We start from the raw sequence: 16088 nt of genomic DNA on the forward strand, positions 1-16088 counted from the left end.
TGTTGGTCAAGGAAACGTCAGATTCGAGAAAGACGAGAGCGATATTCTGTCGCACTAATAACTAAAAATGTGTTTAAACGCTCAAGTCTCTACACTGGAATCGTGACCTTTATGCGGATGTAGACTATCCGTGTTGACGGCGATGGGATCCACAGTCGACTAAATTCATAGCCGATGCGACACATAGTTCGAGATTATGCACTTCCAAGGGTTTATAACCCAGGAAATTTATCAACTTATTTGCTCAATATACCATTCAATTCAAGGCATCATGGTAAAGAACTTCCACATCTTCGGCAAAGGGATATCGTTCAGCGTTTCACCCACCATCCACAACGCCGGCTTCCAACACTATGGTCTTCCCTTTACCTACACAATTCACGAGTCCGACGGCATTGACGGAGCCGCTGCATTGATTTCAAGCGATTGTTTTGGCGGAGCGAGTGTCACAATGCCACACAAGCTCCAAGCCCACAAGTTCTGCAGCGAGCAAACCGAGACAGCTCAATTAATCGGCGCAATCAACACTCTCATCGTTAGCGGCAATGGCAGCGAGCGTACAATCACCGGCGATAACACAGATTGGTCTGGTCTGTATAGCATTGTGGCTGCACACTCGACAAAAACACAAAAGCAACCCAGCACCGGACTAGTGATCGGGGCCGGGGGCGCATCAAGAGCTGCACTCTACGCTCTGCACAAAGCTGGAGTAAAGCGCATTTACCTCGTGAACCGAACCTTGGCCACCGCCGAGAAAGTCAAAGATGATTTCAAGAATGTATTTGACATCAAGGTTGTCCCAAGTCTCCAATATCTTCCAGAGAAGCCGGAAGTCGTTATCGGTACTGTGCCCGCAGAAACGACTACAGAAGATCAGTTCTCCTCGTTGTTCGGGGATCGGGGTTTGTGTGTCGATATGTCGTACAAGCCGAGGCAGACACCGCTCTTGACGGCAGCACAGCAGAACCAGGGGTGGGATACGGTTACGGGTGTGGAGGTACTGCTCGCACAGGCATTCGACCAGTTTCTACTCTGGACGGGACTTGAGCCTCCGAGGGAGATTATGGCGGAGGCAATTGTGGTACTTGATAGAGAGCGGGCTACTATGGCTAAAGGTGGCAACCTTTAGATTTGCAATTCAATACGCCGATTCTGGAAATTTGACAGATATAATATGCAATTGCTAACACGAAATAATACACCGGTCAATTGGCGCTCGACACGAGGAATCATACTCAGATGATTGAATCATTTAGTTGGATAGATTGGGTATTCGGCTATTTATTCAATTGCTTTTGTGTCAATCGATGTTCCTCCCACACTGAGATTTCCCGAGGGAGCTGGATAACTCACGCTGTGTTTTCCATTCTGGCAATCCACAGATTGTCGAAGATCCAATTGGCTTGGGTCTTTGATAAATACATCGCCCTTGGGACATTCGATTACCCCAATCGCGGATTTCCTGCTCCAAGATCGGCAGGTTATGACAGTTTACTGGAAGCCATCCCGTGGATGTAGGCTGAATCAGTAGTGCAAGGACATTCAAAACCCAGAACTTGCTGTTGCTGCTTCTTCCGGGGCAGTTGAGGCTGCTGTCATAGGACCTTATTACCCTGTCGACAAATGGATGCAAGGGCCGAGTGATATCAGCAATTCGGAATAGGCCCGTAAGAAGTGGAGTGTCGAAGATTCTACCAGTATACTCATGCTCAGGTCTCAGCCCAGATCCTGTGTCTACGATGTGGTATGCCATCCCTCCAACGGAGTCTGAGTGGAGGTATAGACCCCAGTAGAACTCATTGGGCTCGGGTGCTTCCTGACAGGCTTGAAGAATGACATACAGTCCGCCGACTTTGAGATCTGCAAGAGACATTTGGAGATGATTGGCTGATGCTCGGGATCTTCAACGTTTGGCTTGTTGGCAGTTTGTTTAGTCTCCTTGGGCGTTGGGTAGGCACGAGTTGGGTAGCGCTCGTTCTATATTCACAATTACGGTGATTTCTTTAGAGTCAGGTACTTAAATCTCCCACAGATTGGATTTAACAAGTTGTGTTAATCGTCTCTGCTCATGTGCCCAGGCACTTGTACCCCCATGGCTTGTTGCACGTCGAGCGCGATTGGTAATGCCTTTGGTCCCAAGTCAAGTCAAGTGTGATTCGGTCTTTTTTTCTTAGCTGTTGAGTGATTCCGGGGTATCTGTCCGGCACCTTTTATCTCCTAGGCCAGCTACAATTCTGAGTTTAGATTTATCGATTGGTTGATATCAGCACAAAAGCACTCTACATGGATTGTTGTCTCAATTTCAAATTGCACTTGGCCGTTGGCATGACAGATGTGTACTGTCGATCTCTCCACAGTACTTTGTATGCAAGCCTGAGATTTGTTGGTTCTAAGGACTTATTTTGGCATGTATCACGTTTGTGTGACTTGGCAAGTAGATTCGTCACTAGATATTGGACAATGCCTACCAACAGTAATTCCTATCACATCGCTTCGTGCGGCTCATTATCGGTCTTCTCATTATCATCTCATCGTAGTTCTTGCTAAGCGCTGCTTCGAAACACAGTCCCTCGTACTACTTGCCGGATACTGACAGATGCATGACCAACAGAGTCATGATCAATCACAGACCGTGCGTCCGTCTGACAGATCATATCAGGATCAGCCCACATTGCAAATCAAACGGATGCAGCCTTACTGATTATCAAATCCTCACCTTCTAAGAATAATCTATGGAATACAATACCGAAATTTGAATGTTGACCAGCTAAATAATATCGGAATTTTATCTCGGCTCTTTTCCAACCTTGAGACATTTTGTTCGACACTCCTCTGTAGTCATGCACCTTCTAAGTTTGGCACAACCTTGGAAGGAATTGAGTTCCAGTCATCCATGGGAAGGAAAGAAACAGAGTCGCGCCTAGGTCAAGACAGGCATCGCGCCCGGGGAAGAACCGTGGACAAAAAAAAAAATGGCGAATGGCAATTCTTTTTCTTTTTCTTTTTCTGGTTGCTTTGACATCACTCTCAGAAGTCTATCATCGGTAAAGAGTCAAATAGTGTGGAAGTATGGCTGGTGAAGCATGACATAGCGATTACCTAGCCCGAGGTGATCCACGTAAATGTGACTCAGCACACATCTTGGGGGGCCGGATCCAAGTCTTAAGTCGCGGGGTTTGCGCCTGTCAGAGCTAATATAAGCAGTTCATAAGCAGCCGCCGACTTCATTGGGGCCTAAGAGAACATCGAAGAAGAGAAGTGTGGGAAATGGTACGGATCAAATTCCCGATATGCAGCTTTGGCATCTGTCAAAAAAAAACGGCGTGACTTGGATCTTGGTAAAAAATCAATTGATCGGCATCAAACGCTCCGATGATTTGTATATGATGGTTCCAAGAGTGGAACGTTGACGAGAATAAGAATTTTTCCGATGTATCCAATCATCAAAAGTGACAGAGGTGATTGTCTTGCGGCGGGATGATGCAATTATGCAAGGCGGGCGTCTACTGCAAGCCATCCAGGCGTATAAGAAAGCCAAGATGAATATGCGGTGTCGAGCAAACCATACAGACTTGTTATTTTGGTGCCCAACCTCAATCCTTTGAATTGTTATCTGAATGATTGCTTCGTGCATGTTATTTCTGAACCCAACCTACCTACCTAGGTAGGTGGTATTCTGCTCCATGCAATATAGGTGGACATTGGAGGCCAATGCCCTAAAAGCGCCAAAGAGGGACCCATCTCCACCGGGACGGTGGATCCACTCTGGAGGAACTGGGCTTCCTGACCTCTGTACGATGCTATACATGTTGTAGCCGATGGACGAGACAGGTTATGTGGTAATTGCGGACTTAGTGTAGATTGCGAGTAAAAGGAGAAGGCATAATATAATCTCCGCTATATATTGTCGTTAATTGCACGTTCCTCAATGGGGCCGTGGCCTAAGCCAATCAATGCCCCTGGTAGAGATACAATTTAGTAGCGTACCAAAGCCATATATTACCTCGGAATTGGAATGGAGAAAGGAGAAGTTGTTTACATATTTAGGGAGATACAAGGCGACAGCACTGCTATATAGATCAGGCTGCAATAGAAAAAGCAACAAAACAACACTGGAAATGTCATCAAAAGAAAAAAATAAAAATAAAAAGATAAAGTAGTTCGTAAATATAAAAGCAATCACCATATTGAATGGCGCGCATGTCCCCTTTTTCTGGCCCAATCACCATTTTCTCCCCACTATCTCCTGAATTTCCCTTCGCCCCTTCTTTCCCTTCTTCTTTTGATTCTGTTTTCTCTAGAAGGAGAAGAGAAAAAAAAAGAAACAAGATCTCTTTGTTTTTTTATTATTTTAAATCCTTTTGTTTACCCCAGACCTTGGGATTTGAACTAATAAAAATTCTCGAAGAACAACTTTGGAAGCTTCTCCGTGGTTTTCTCCATTTATTTCTTCCCGCCAGTTCCAACCTCCGAACTCTCCCCCTAATTCTCCCTTTGTTTTTTTTAGGACTTAAGGTGGATTTCGCTTTAAATTGTCCTGCGATTCCTTTCTGATCGACTTAATATCTCCTTTTTTCATCTTCTCTACTTGAAACTAACTCATAATGGCCTCAAAGGTGAGCATTGTTATCCATCCAATGTGCTCCCGAATCAGACCTGTGGACATTCCCAATAGCTAACCCCGTGTTTCTCAACAGTTCCTAAGAGAATACAAGCTGGTGGTTGTCGGCGGTGGTGGCGTCGGCAAGTCCTGCTTGACCATCCAGCTGATCCAGAGCCACTTCGTTGACGAGTACGATCCAACAATTGAAGGTGAGCACTTCGAAGCACCCCCCATTTCATCAACTGCGCGGATCGTGTCGCGTCTTCCCAGGGGTGTCGGACCCCAGTTGAACAACATAGCTGATTCGGAATATTCTTCCGCCTACAGATTCCTACCGCAAGCAGTGTGTGATCGATGATGAAGTCGCTTTGTTGGATGTCCTGGATACAGCAGGCCAGGAGGAATACTCGGCTATGCGAGAACAATACATGCGAACCGGCGAGGGATTCCTGCTCATCTACTCCATTACGTCGCGCCAATCCTTCGAAGAAATCATGACCTTCCAACAGCAAATCCTGCGCGTCAAGGACAAGGATTACTTCCCCATCATCGTTGTTGCGAACAAGTGCGATTTGGAAAAGGAGCGTGTGGTCTCCGAGCAGGGTATGTTTCCATCTCTACATCCAACCTCCCCTGAACTCTCCCTTTGAACTCTCTCCTTGGAACCTAAATCCGAATCCCAATTCTGTGGCTGACAATTCATCGCGTACAACAGAGGGCGAAGCGCTCGCCCGCCAATTCGGCTGCAAGTTCATCGAAACCTCCGCCAAGTCCCGCATCAACGTCGAGAACGCCTTCTACGACCTCGTCCGCGAGATCCGTCGCTACAACAAGGAGATGTCCTCGTACCCCTCCGGATCCGGCGCGTTCGGTGCCCGCGCACCAGAGGGCAAGATGGACGTGAGCGACCCGGGCGAGAGCGCTGGCTGCTGCTCGAAGTGCGTCATCATGTAAAAAAAATGCCAGCATACCAAATTGATCCGAATCGCTGCGATGCCCTCGAATCTCGAAACAACTCCGAATCCGAAATACGCAGCACATGTCGGGAAGAGTTACGGGAAGGATTTATATGTCCAAGGGCGTGGTGCACACCCTGCCCTTGGAAAAGTTGGATATCTTGTTTACCTTTGAATGGCCTTAATCTGCAACCCGCCACTCGAATCACAAATGGGAAATACGGAGAATGCAAAACGAAAGATTGCAACCTCGACAGAACAGAAAACAACCAAACCAGAAAAAAATACCAAAGAAGTGGCATTGTCGTTTGCGTTACGGATGTTTGTGGGTTCTTCAATGGACTCGCATTCTTGATGACTGCCGACCTTGACGCCCAACCTCGTCTCACGAAACATTTTGATTCCCCTTTTGTTGTCCGATTGCGTCTTTGTTTTAGTTCGTTTTTTATTGTCTTTTTACTGTTCAAGTCTTTGCGAAAGATCCCTGGTGTTTGTTATCTATCGCCTCTTATTACCATTATCCTTGTCGCTCCCACGAGACGACACGACTGTCAATATATGCTCTTTCATAGCAAGGTGGATTCCATGCGTTCCATCGTTGCGGCGTGTACCATTGTCTTTTGGGTTATCCTGGTATCTTGATTGTTCTATCTACTGTCGAATGCTCCGCGTATGAAGCTATGCCCGTCTATCCCCGGTGGTGCGATCTATTCAGTCTGATTCCTAAGGCTACTGCTTTGGTATATCAAGGTTCATATAATGAGCTGTTGACAAGGGTTCCCTTATTGCAAGGCTGCTATGACAGCTACTAGATCATGGGATGTTATTAATGCAGGAGTCACGGTTGTAGCTTCATGTGATAATCTAGCTTGGTCAATATTGAGATGTTTAACACTTTAACTGGAAATATACATCTCGAATGGGTATGCTCTATGTGCCGTGCGTATTTTAAGCATCGCAGTTTGCTCCCAAGATAACATATCAATAGACAAACTACTGGCTGTAAACATGGTCCGAGTCCGACGGAGGATCCAACTCATCCTCCTTGGCAACCAGCTTACCCTGAACATTTTCCTCAACCTCACTGGTCAAGGACTCCATGTAAGCCTTATCCGCGCCGACCAAAGTAACAGTATTACGCTTTTTACCCCAACGCGGATAGCTGCCAACCTTGATCCCCCGAGGCTCAACCTTAGCCGCCAGCTCAGTCAGGTACGGCGCCACCGCACTCTCAGGCAACGGCGTGCTGATCATCAAGCGGAACGTCCCCTTGCCTTCCGGGTCGGTCAAACGGGGGATAAGCAAGGGCTTCAAGCTCAGAAGCAGGCGCTCGAAGAGCCGCGGCACGCCGGGCAGGATGTGCACATTTCCGTTCACCACCGCGATCGGCACCCACAGGTCGTCGGCGACGAACACGGCCTGTGACTCGGCGGAGACCTTCGGGTCGAAGGGCAGCTCGACCATGCGCAGCTTGGCGGTGAGGCCCGGCGATGGTGTTTCCCAGTCGAAGTTGAGTTGCATGGGATGGGGCTTGGAGAGACGCTTCATGCGCTCGAAGGCCAGCTGATGCAATTCCAGCTTCAGGTTGAATGCCTTGGCGATCGCGGAGTATGTGATATCATCGTGTCTGTAAATGGGGCATATGTGTTAGCTGCGGGTTTGTATGAAGCATCGCGTTGCTTGCGCACTGTCGGCGTGGATGTGTTGCTTTGGATGCGGAGAAACTAGGGACGGGGTTGTACGCACGTGGGCCCAATGCCGCCGCTGGTGACTACGAAGTCATAGCGGGAGCTCATGCGTCGTACGGCTTCTATTATATCCTCTTCATCGTCGGGGATGACCTCGACTCGCTTCAGTTCGATGCCAAGCGAGAAGCAGAACTTGGCTAGGTAGGGCGAGTTGGTGTCGATGGTCTAAGGGTCGGTTGAGGTAATGTTAGAATCTTCGTTCTGCTCATGACGGAGCCTATGGATATCTCAAATTACCTTTCCACCCAGAACCTCATCGCCAATAATGAGGCATGCTGCCGTGTGGATGGGCTTCGGGTGCGCGGCTGATGTCATCGCGGACGGATCTGAACGAGGGGCCAGGGACGGGGTCGAGAAGGAGGGGCTGATTGGGCGAGAGGGACTGAATGGGCGTGAGAAGTGTCGCGTCAGTAGATTCAGTCGGTTGAGCATGAAGGTATAGGTGTAGGAGTAATTCGGGTCTGTTCGTTCAAAGCGCAGAGGAAGTGAAGTGGGGGAACAGGGACACTCCGCCCGCATTTCCATCGTCTTCACATTCCTACAGCCTTCTCCGTTTTTCAGATCGGACAAACCAGTATCATCTTTATTCAGTGCATTATTAGCACTAGACTCAGGGCTTTCGTTTACTTGACTTTTCTGCGTGTCCCATAGTTGACGTCCAAAATGGTGAGATGTCTCCCCGCACCAGGCATAGGCCATGCGAACTGCTCCCAAATTTCCCCCACCGAGGTGCTGACTTATGGTAGTCTGATTCACGACTATATTCGTTCTCGCCCGAGACCAAGGAGAAGCTGCGCAAGTTCCGTCTGGGCACATCGAGAGCCAAGGATGCGCAAGCTATCATCTGTATGGGTCCCTAAATCTGCGCTTTCCCCCATCTCCCATGCATCTCGACAGAAGCCGGGCTATATAGCACGTACATAGTGCCAGCCACAGCCATATCGGTATCCTTGCCTGTATCTCAAGCTGACAAGTGACGCATGATAGATATCATTGATGCAAAGACCCAGGAGATCCGGCCGCAAGACGATGAAATCTACTCCAAGATGGAAGATCTGGCCGATGATCTTCCCGAATCCTCACCACGTTTCATTCTCCTCAGCTACCCAATGACCACCGTAAGTTGTCTATCGAAAATACAGATATGACACACGTTGTGCTAAATGAGATGCACTCACAGAAAGACGGACGTCCCTCAGTCCCTTACGTTCTCCTCTACTGGCTCCCTGAAAACTGCAACCCGATGCAACGCATGTCGTATGCAAACGCAGTGGAGCTGATGCGCACCAGTGCCCAAGTCAACCGGGTGATTGAGGTGGAAGCCGATGAAGATATCATCGACATCAAGTCGAAGCTGACCGGGTCGGATTAAGCCGCCTGGGCTAGTCAATGCGTCTCTTGATTGGGGGAGCATTTTCGTCGGTGGATTGAGCATATACCCAAGGCGTGGGTTTTGTATAGAGGGCGTTTTGCTTTTGGTTTTTTTTGCGGATTGGCTGGATCCTATTGGCTTGTAAATGCCGCCCATGTACACACAGACACCCTATGCGGGTGTCGAATGTATTTCTGGAATTCGAAATCTGACATGCACTTGGCTGACTAGACCAACCTAATTTCCGGGATCTCAAGCTGGCGTCGATCACACAGGAGCATCGTCCCAAGAATGGAATTTGTGATCTATCAATCAGATGGTTTACAACGGTGCAGTTCGTACACCCGAGCTAGTGGTAGATCTCACGAGTTATGTACTCTCGGTAGTCCTGTTTTGTGTTTCCTAAAAGGGTGTGGCCAAGACCTGTCATTCGGGAATGCCGATACTCACCTAAGCTCAGCCGGCATACGTTTTAGTCGGTTGGCGCTGTATGGCCTAGGGCCTAAGGACAAAACGCTTGTAATGGGGTTTTGTTATCATTACCATCCCTCATTCACGAATAGCCAGTCCTCCTACCCAGAGGGGCGATGTGCCCTGCATCTCTTCAGCTAAGCCATCGATCGCCGCCAGCCGCAGATTAACACCCAGGCTAATCGATGCAACTAGACCTAGTGCTCACTAGGGAAGCAACCCAGGTATCCAGCACAAAATCTTTTCAATATCACACGACTTTTGGGGCCCGATGATCATCTTCGTAGCCCGTAATCCATACGCTCCATTGACTTCGCTGATCCCGGCATGTATGTAGCCGCTGAAAAAGATTCCGTGTCTTTTGATTGATACAATTGGTGGCTTGTCCTGTTTTCTTGCAACGTGTTGGATTGAAGTGGACATGCAACATATATGGCAGTGGTTGATTGGTCCGTCTGCAAATGTGATCGCCCACTACGAGATGCCCTTGCTCTCCACCGTTCACTAAACTCTGATTTTCCTGTTTAGCCGGAAGTTGGTCGGTTTGGTCTGTGCAGGTTGTGTGGTCTAGAGGTTCATCGTGAGACTAGTGTCTTGTCGAGTTGTGGTTTACTACACGTGAAAAGGTCAAGGATCCTTTTACAATGTGCGCGGTTTATAGATACATTGCTATTAGACCTTGAATTATCTTCCTAATAATTCAACATTGTACACCGTGTAATAATACTAATATCAATACAATTCATGCAGCCAACGGGATGGTACAAGAGGCCGAAATCCCGACAATGATTCGATATCTGGAATGGCGGTGGCAAAGCGGGCGTGTCATCCGTGTGTGGCTTTACCCCGGGGCCATTGCGCCGGGTCGAGTAGTAATGCACAGTACCACAGTGATATGGAGGTAGGTTATATAAAGGGGGTGGCATGATATGTATTTGTAGACAGGTTGGAAGAATACAGGGTTAATGTAATGTTGTAGAGTATCATTAGCATATATGAAGTGTAAAGTACTCTTGTAGGGAGATCAAAGGCTAATATTCTGGATTACGGTGTACAGGATACACTATACACTAGTTATACAGCATACAGTATATGTAGTATGTACGGAGTACCCATTTTTCCATTCTGTATATCCAATTGTGCAGGTGTATACTTTCCGTGCACATGGGAATGGGACGGGTCATTCATGCTTACTGCATGCAGAAGGCCCGCTGGGATAATCAAGTACAGGGAGTATTGCTGTTTCAGACACGATGTGCGATCGTATGTTCTCCCTAGGTATCTAGTAGATTGGCATCCAGACTACAACATACATATGTATATAAGAAGGATATCAAAATCAGTTACATGTTTTAATCTTGGTTAACTCGGGATTCACCACTGGGACCAGCGATCCGACCACCTCGGGGTCCACTCTCACCCGTCCCACATCCTCTGGGGTCCACTTTTTATATGAGGGAAATTTTAGGGAAATTCCTTTCCTAAGGGGCTGGCCCTGCTGGATTTTATAAGAATAATATTATATTATTATCTCAGGTTTCCCAGGTTTATAATCAATTATTAAGGCCCACTTATTATTGCAGGTTCAAAAATGACAAGGCTAAGAACAATTGACAGGCTAAAAAGCCCGTTGCGTTGAGGGGATAAAATTCGAAAATGGCATGATCAACGGTTGAGTTACGTCTGCAACTACTGCAGTAGTGCATACCGGGTCGAAGTCACTTTCAAATCTCCCTAGCACTTTTCTTTTCTTTTTATTTGATTTTCCTTGGGTTTCATCAGTTGCGGAGTACATCGTAAATCGTAAGACGAACTGCTCGTGTTTATACTTTTGTACTGCGCGCTTTGGGATCCCCGTGTCATGCATCATGCATAGTCTCTTCTAGTCCAATCGTCGGAGAGATACCCGTGTGTCAGAGGTCCTTTCCTTTGCCACCCTTGCTAGATGGATTCCGCATAGGCTTCTGGATTCTGCATGGACTTCTTCACAGTCCCAGTAACCGATAATCCAGTCAGCACTATAAGAGAGCACTACTGTAACGAAAAAGGAAAGATACCCAATAAATGCAAATAATGAGTTATACCAAGTACCCGTGCACATAGGGAGTACATCGTACATCGTACAAGTTATTATAGTACAAGGCCGTGAAGAAAAGACCCAAACTCTATCTGTAAACGAGTTCGGTATCTCCACGGCAGTTCAAATCCCGGTTTCAAAGGGAAGGGAACTCATTCGAACCTCCTGATCGACCACAATAACGAGGAAAATGAAAGACACGCTCATCACTCATGTGCCCCTCGACTAATTTTTCCCCCCGATCCGCTCCCACTGATAGACCAATAAGTTAGCTGTTTCTGGAAAGGCAGCCGGGATGGCGGGTGCTGCCGTAGGGAGACCAGCTGGAGCCAGATGTCACTCCTTCCCGGTGCCCCGGCCCACCCTTGGGCTCGAGACTTCATCGTATGCCACGCCATCGGTCGACCGCCGGGGACGGAAGAGTATATAAGTGTATCTTGTACTTTGTACTTTTGTACTCCGTACTAAGCGTGACTAAACACAATCGTTGCCCCGTGAAGGTAGTCCAAGATGGGACGTCTAGACGAACCAATGGCATGCCAAGAAACAGGGGGCACCATGTCTGATGTACGCCGGGAGCCAGTTAAATAGCACACTATTCTCGGATATAGTTGTTATGGAGAGAATCTCCTGAAGCCACAGAGTTTCGAGGCCAAAGCCATTTTGTTTTTTTCAAGGTGTCACCGGGTTGGAGGAGAAAGAGTGGGGATGCACATCAGAGACTAAATAGGAGATGTCGGAATTACGAGGGCTTTACCCAGTTCATCATATGCTCGGTACCTGATTGTCGGTATTTCGTTACAAGGGTTAGTATGGAGAAGTACTTTTGCCCATGTATTATCCACTATGCCCGGAGAAAAGGTCCTATACTTTGTAGTGAAAAAATCGAATAAAACTATAAAAATCAAATCCTTTTAAAAGCAAAAGGAATAAAATAATAAATCATTGAAATATTCAATAGCATCCCAGCCCATCCGAATCCACTGAACCACAGTATCGGAATCCCCACGTCTGAGCTTTGGACTTTTTATTTTATACAATTGTTATACAATACCTCTTTTGGTATTTTAGGTTTGATTCCTAATTCGATTTCTATAATAACTGGGTTGTCCCTACCTTTCCCTCCTGTCAACTTCTGCACGGAAATCCCACCTCCGGTCCACTTTGATATTCTTCACATTTGACATGTTTTGCGTGGAATGAGTCTCGACGCTTTGGATATCAGCAAAGCATTTGTTATTACATTCCAGTTCCATTGAATAATGTCTCAAGATGGTCGCCCCGAAGACAAGCCCGAGGGCTTCTCTAAATACCTTAAGCGTATGAAGACCGTCCTTCGCCCTCGGTCAATGTCCAAACGACAATCTATAACTCCTGGGGCAGCCGCTCCAGTTGAAACTACGTACGATATACAATATTCTTCTACTTCAACACTACATGCTGACTAGCATTGCCTAAATATAGTGCACCAAAGGCAACATCACCGGCACCAGCACCAGTACCAGTATCCGCACCAGTACCAGCGACAGCGCCAGCACCAGCCCAGGAGCTCAGCCCACCAGCTCCAGTCATGTTCACCAGCTACAGCTCGACCCAGCAGGAAAAGGCGCGCGCCCTCTTCGCCAAATACGGCCTGACCGTCGACACCAGCGACTGGAAGACACCCCCGGACCTCCAGCTAACCCGCGTAACGAAGCCAATCCGCATGCGAGTGCACCGTACCTGCCACCGCTGTGAAACAACCTTCGGTGCAGAGAAAGTATGCGTCAACTGCCAGCATACCCGCTGCACAAAGTGTCCCCGATACCCAACCGCCCGCAACAAGGATGGCGAACCGTCAACCCGCAAGCCCAAGAACCCAGAGGCCTACGTCTACCAACCCCGCCTATTCCCCAGGACCTCGCACCTCAAGCTCAGCACCACCAAGGAAATTTCTATCAAAATGCCGTCGCCCACCGGCGGCCAGGATTTCGTCCGTCGGCCGGTGCGCCAGCGTGTCCACCGCTACTGTCACGTCTGCACCTCGATCTTTACCCCCGGTTCCAAGGAATGCCCAAATTGCAGCCATGTACGCTGCAAGATATGCCCGCGGGACCCGGCTAAACTCGACAAATATCCTGATGGCTATGCGGGCGATGCTGATCCGCCCAAGCCCAGACCTGAGCGCACGTGGAAGAAACCTCGTCGCCGAGTCCATTATGAATGTCATGTCTGTGATACTTGGTTCCAAGGTAATGCGCAAACTTGTTCGAATTGTGGTCAGGCGAAGTGTGATGAAACTAGACGAATCCCGTACGTGTGATATCAACCCTACAGGATATATGGTTTGGAATTTCTTGCTAACATTCAATTTCTTTTCTTTGCAGACCTAAGAAAGTCAAACCAGAAACAAGCCCCGAGGTTCTCAGGAGCATTGAAGAGAAGTTAGCAGCTATGGCGCTTGAACAAACACCAGACATTGTTGAAGCGGCAGCTTGAGCTTGGAACATATATCGTTGTCAACCCGATTTATATTTACAGCCGACCAACACAATCCTTTATGACATCCCCCGTTTACTCCTACTGATTTTATCTCCTGCGCTATTCGTACTACCTCAAACTCGATCCTTTCCGATGAGAAAGCTTTGTTTATTTTTATATTCCGTGGCCCTACCAAGACAGAACATACATAACATACGCATATATTGGATGGCATTAACTTCTACGCATTGAAACGAACTCATTTCTCTGACCGGGGTCAGCTCCAGGACTCTGCACCGGAACTGAACTACCAACGCCTCTTTTCCCAATTTCTAGGTTACCACATATGTACCTGCGCGTGCGCCCCCGATACGGATCCCGATGATGTGTACATTTCCATGACGGCCGGGGGCGGACGTGCATATCGTATACTACGCAATACGTTGTAAACATATTGTCGGGTGGCTTGATTTACATATGTAAATATGGTAGTACAGTATTCAACTGTCAGAGTATGAAACTCGGCGGTAATGCCAAACAGTGACCTAAACCAGGAATTCTATTTCGCCACAAAAATAGACTATATCGCGCCCGGTTTCCATTTCCTGGGATAGCACACGTCATTCTACAGTACTTTGAATACAGACGAGACCCGAAAAAGAACGTTGCACCATACCCCTCTCCGTTCCCAACGGCGGTTATTCCTAACTCACGCGCTCTGATCCACATTAATAATTTCCTACGTCATGCTACACAGTGGGTACATGCATGTGCAATTGCCTCGTCGAAGTACATCGTGCATCGTGCCTACTTTTTGCCTTTTTTCGTTTATCTGACGCTTATTCCAATGATTCCAAATATATTCTAATGCCCTATTTCCCGGGCTAATATTCACCGTCAAATGATGTGGGTGGCATAGCGCCACGGAAGGTGAGCACAAACCGGAACTCTTCCGTGGGACGCATTTGTAGAAGAGTGATTTCGGCCGAAGAGGACGTACATCGTACCACATTTGAAACCTAAATACGGAATACTCCGTACAGTTCTATGAGTTTAGCGTTGTAAAAGTGACTTTGGAGCAGAGTGGGTAAAGTGGACAACACAGCCCGTGTGGTTCCGTTTGGACGGTCCGAGCCTTTTTATTTTATTTTTGTATATATAGATTGGACCCAATTGAGAATGCTACATGGCTTTGACAGCGGCAGCGGGGGATTACCGAGCATTTGGTACTCCGTGATTTTTTTTTTCACAATATACACAGTTTTGTTGCAAGGACTGTTTTCCCAGAACGGAGCACATTAAAAAGCCAAGTCAGGCCATAATACTGCATAGTGGGGCAAATAGGACGGAATATAGGGCGATGCTTATTGGCCTGGAAGAATCACCCATTGCTGCTGATATCTCGATTTCTGGGGCTTTGACTTCGCTCGACTGTTTCCTGTTGTAGTATGGATCGGTGTGGGCTGATGGGGTTGTGGGTTTGAAGGTTTGAAGGTTTTAAGAGGATTTCGTATTCGATGGTTTCTAAGATACCGAGTAGCTTATCCATTGATCAGACTAGTTCAAAATGGCCCGGTTCAAGATCGATATATGTTTTTTGCTTTTTCCCGCTTAATAAATGTACCATACCCCTGTCACCTATCCCAACAAAGTAATTCCGGAGATCCTCCGGTTGAACTACCAGCCACGGAGCAGCCGAGTATGTAAACTACTGCAGGGAACTGACTCATCAGGGCGTAAACCCAGAAGCCCGGAGACGGAAGGGTTACCCGCTGTCACAGCGCATTATCGCATAGAACATCCAGATTGTTGGGTCGCGGGGTTTGCATTTTCTCAAATCCCGAGGTCTACACACGGTCTACTTATGTGAGGGTTCGTTCAAAAGTACCTGAAATATGCACGGAGGATAATGCCGCCAATAAGTTAGGGGGAAAATGGTCGCTTCGGAGCAAGAGTGGATAACCCAGTTCCAGAGCGCTGGGAATTGAACGCTGGGGGAAACACGCCCGAAATGTGTTCTTTTTTTCCAAATTTTAATAGTGGCTGGGGGCAGGCTGGAATCCATTTCAACGGTCAACTAACCCAATCAAGAAGCTATTTTGGTCTTTTTGTTCTACTTTGCTCTACACCGTAGCGGGTGAAAATGCGCCAGCTGGCCGAGACCCGTCAGGCAAAAAACGCTGACTCGCTGTCTTCACTAGAAAATATGAAATAACAGAAGTTCTATAACAGTTTCTACAGTTCAAAGTATGTGACTGAATCTGGTAGATTGTGGATGATCAACAGAGGAAAAAAATGAGAGAACAGGTTGTCATGTTGGAGCAAACGTTTGCCCAGTGCCAGCCTTGCGTCAATATGTAGCCAATTCAATGAGGTTAGATCCTCTACTACATCTAGATCT

The 16088-nt window shown here is 47.5% G+C and overlaps 5 protein-coding genes across 5 annotated transcripts; 3 read left to right on the top strand and 2 right to left on the bottom strand.

Moving 5' to 3' along the window:
- Positions 1-271: 271 nt before the first annotated feature.
- On the top strand, positions 272-1129 carry N7471_005999 (shikimate dehydrogenase family protein; the record flags this gene model as incomplete). Its single annotated transcript, XM_057278718.1, has 1 exon — positions 272-1129. The coding sequence occupies one exon, from the start codon at positions 272-274 to the stop codon at positions 1127-1129; it is 858 nt and encodes a 285-aa protein (XP_057138328.1).
- A 171-nt stretch (positions 1130-1300) lies between these two features.
- On the bottom strand, positions 1301-1873 carry N7471_006000 (uncharacterized protein; the record flags this gene model as incomplete). Its single annotated transcript, XM_057278719.1, has 1 exon — positions 1301-1873. The coding sequence occupies one exon, from the start codon at positions 1871-1873 to the stop codon at positions 1301-1303; it is 573 nt and encodes a 190-aa protein (XP_057138329.1).
- Positions 1874-4604: 2731 nt separating this feature from the next.
- Positions 4605-5557, top strand: N7471_006001 (Ras family protein; the record flags this gene model as incomplete). Its single annotated transcript, XM_057278720.1, has 4 exons — positions 4605-4616; positions 4698-4812; positions 4931-5206; positions 5319-5557. 4 exons carry the CDS (start codon positions 4605-4607, stop codon positions 5555-5557), a joined length of 642 nt encoding a protein of 213 aa, XP_057138330.1.
- Positions 5558-6552: 995 nt separating this feature from the next.
- N7471_006002 (flavin adenine dinucleotide pyrophosphatase) lies at positions 6553-9500 on the bottom strand (the record flags this gene model as incomplete). The annotated part of the gene is made up of 4 exons (XM_057278721.1): positions 8486-9500; positions 7545-8409; positions 7306-7472; positions 6553-7186 (listed from the first exon to the last, which is right to left on the bottom strand). The coding sequence occupies exons 2-4, from the start codon at positions 8121-8123 to the stop codon at positions 6553-6555; spliced, it is 1380 nt and encodes a 459-aa protein (XP_057138331.1). The 5' UTR covers positions 8124-8409; positions 8486-9500.
- Positions 9501-12322: 2822 nt separating this feature from the next.
- Positions 12323-14231, top strand: N7471_006003 (uncharacterized protein). Its single transcript, XM_057278722.1, has 3 exons — positions 12323-12629; positions 12692-13519; positions 13594-14231. The coding sequence occupies exons 1-3, from the start codon at positions 12490-12492 to the stop codon at positions 13703-13705; spliced, it is 1080 nt and encodes a 359-aa protein (XP_057138332.1). The 5' UTR covers positions 12323-12489; the 3' UTR covers positions 13706-14231.
- The last annotated feature ends 1857 nt before the right edge of the window (positions 14232-16088 follow it).

This window comes from Penicillium samsonianum, assembly GCF_028829775.1.
Source record: "Penicillium samsonianum strain IBT 33392 chromosome Unknown utg000003l_segment0_segment0, whole genome shotgun sequence".
Taxonomy (NCBI): Eukaryota; Fungi; Ascomycota; class Eurotiomycetes; order Eurotiales; family Aspergillaceae; genus Penicillium; species Penicillium samsonianum.

Bases quoted from the DNA above. Each gene is read 5' to 3' on its own strand.
- N7471_006003 (XM_057278722.1), top strand. From the start codon at position 12,490: ATGTCTCAAGATGGTCGCCCCGAAGACAAGCCCGAGGGCTTCTCTAAA. The intron at 12,630-12,691 runs GTACGATATACA...GCCTAAATATAG, and splicing joins GCCGCTCCAGTTGAAACTAC to TGCACCAAAGGCAACATCAC. The intron at 13,520-13,593 runs GTACGTGTGATA...TTTTCTTTGCAG, and splicing joins GATGAAACTAGACGAATCCC to ACCTAAGAAAGTCAAACCAG.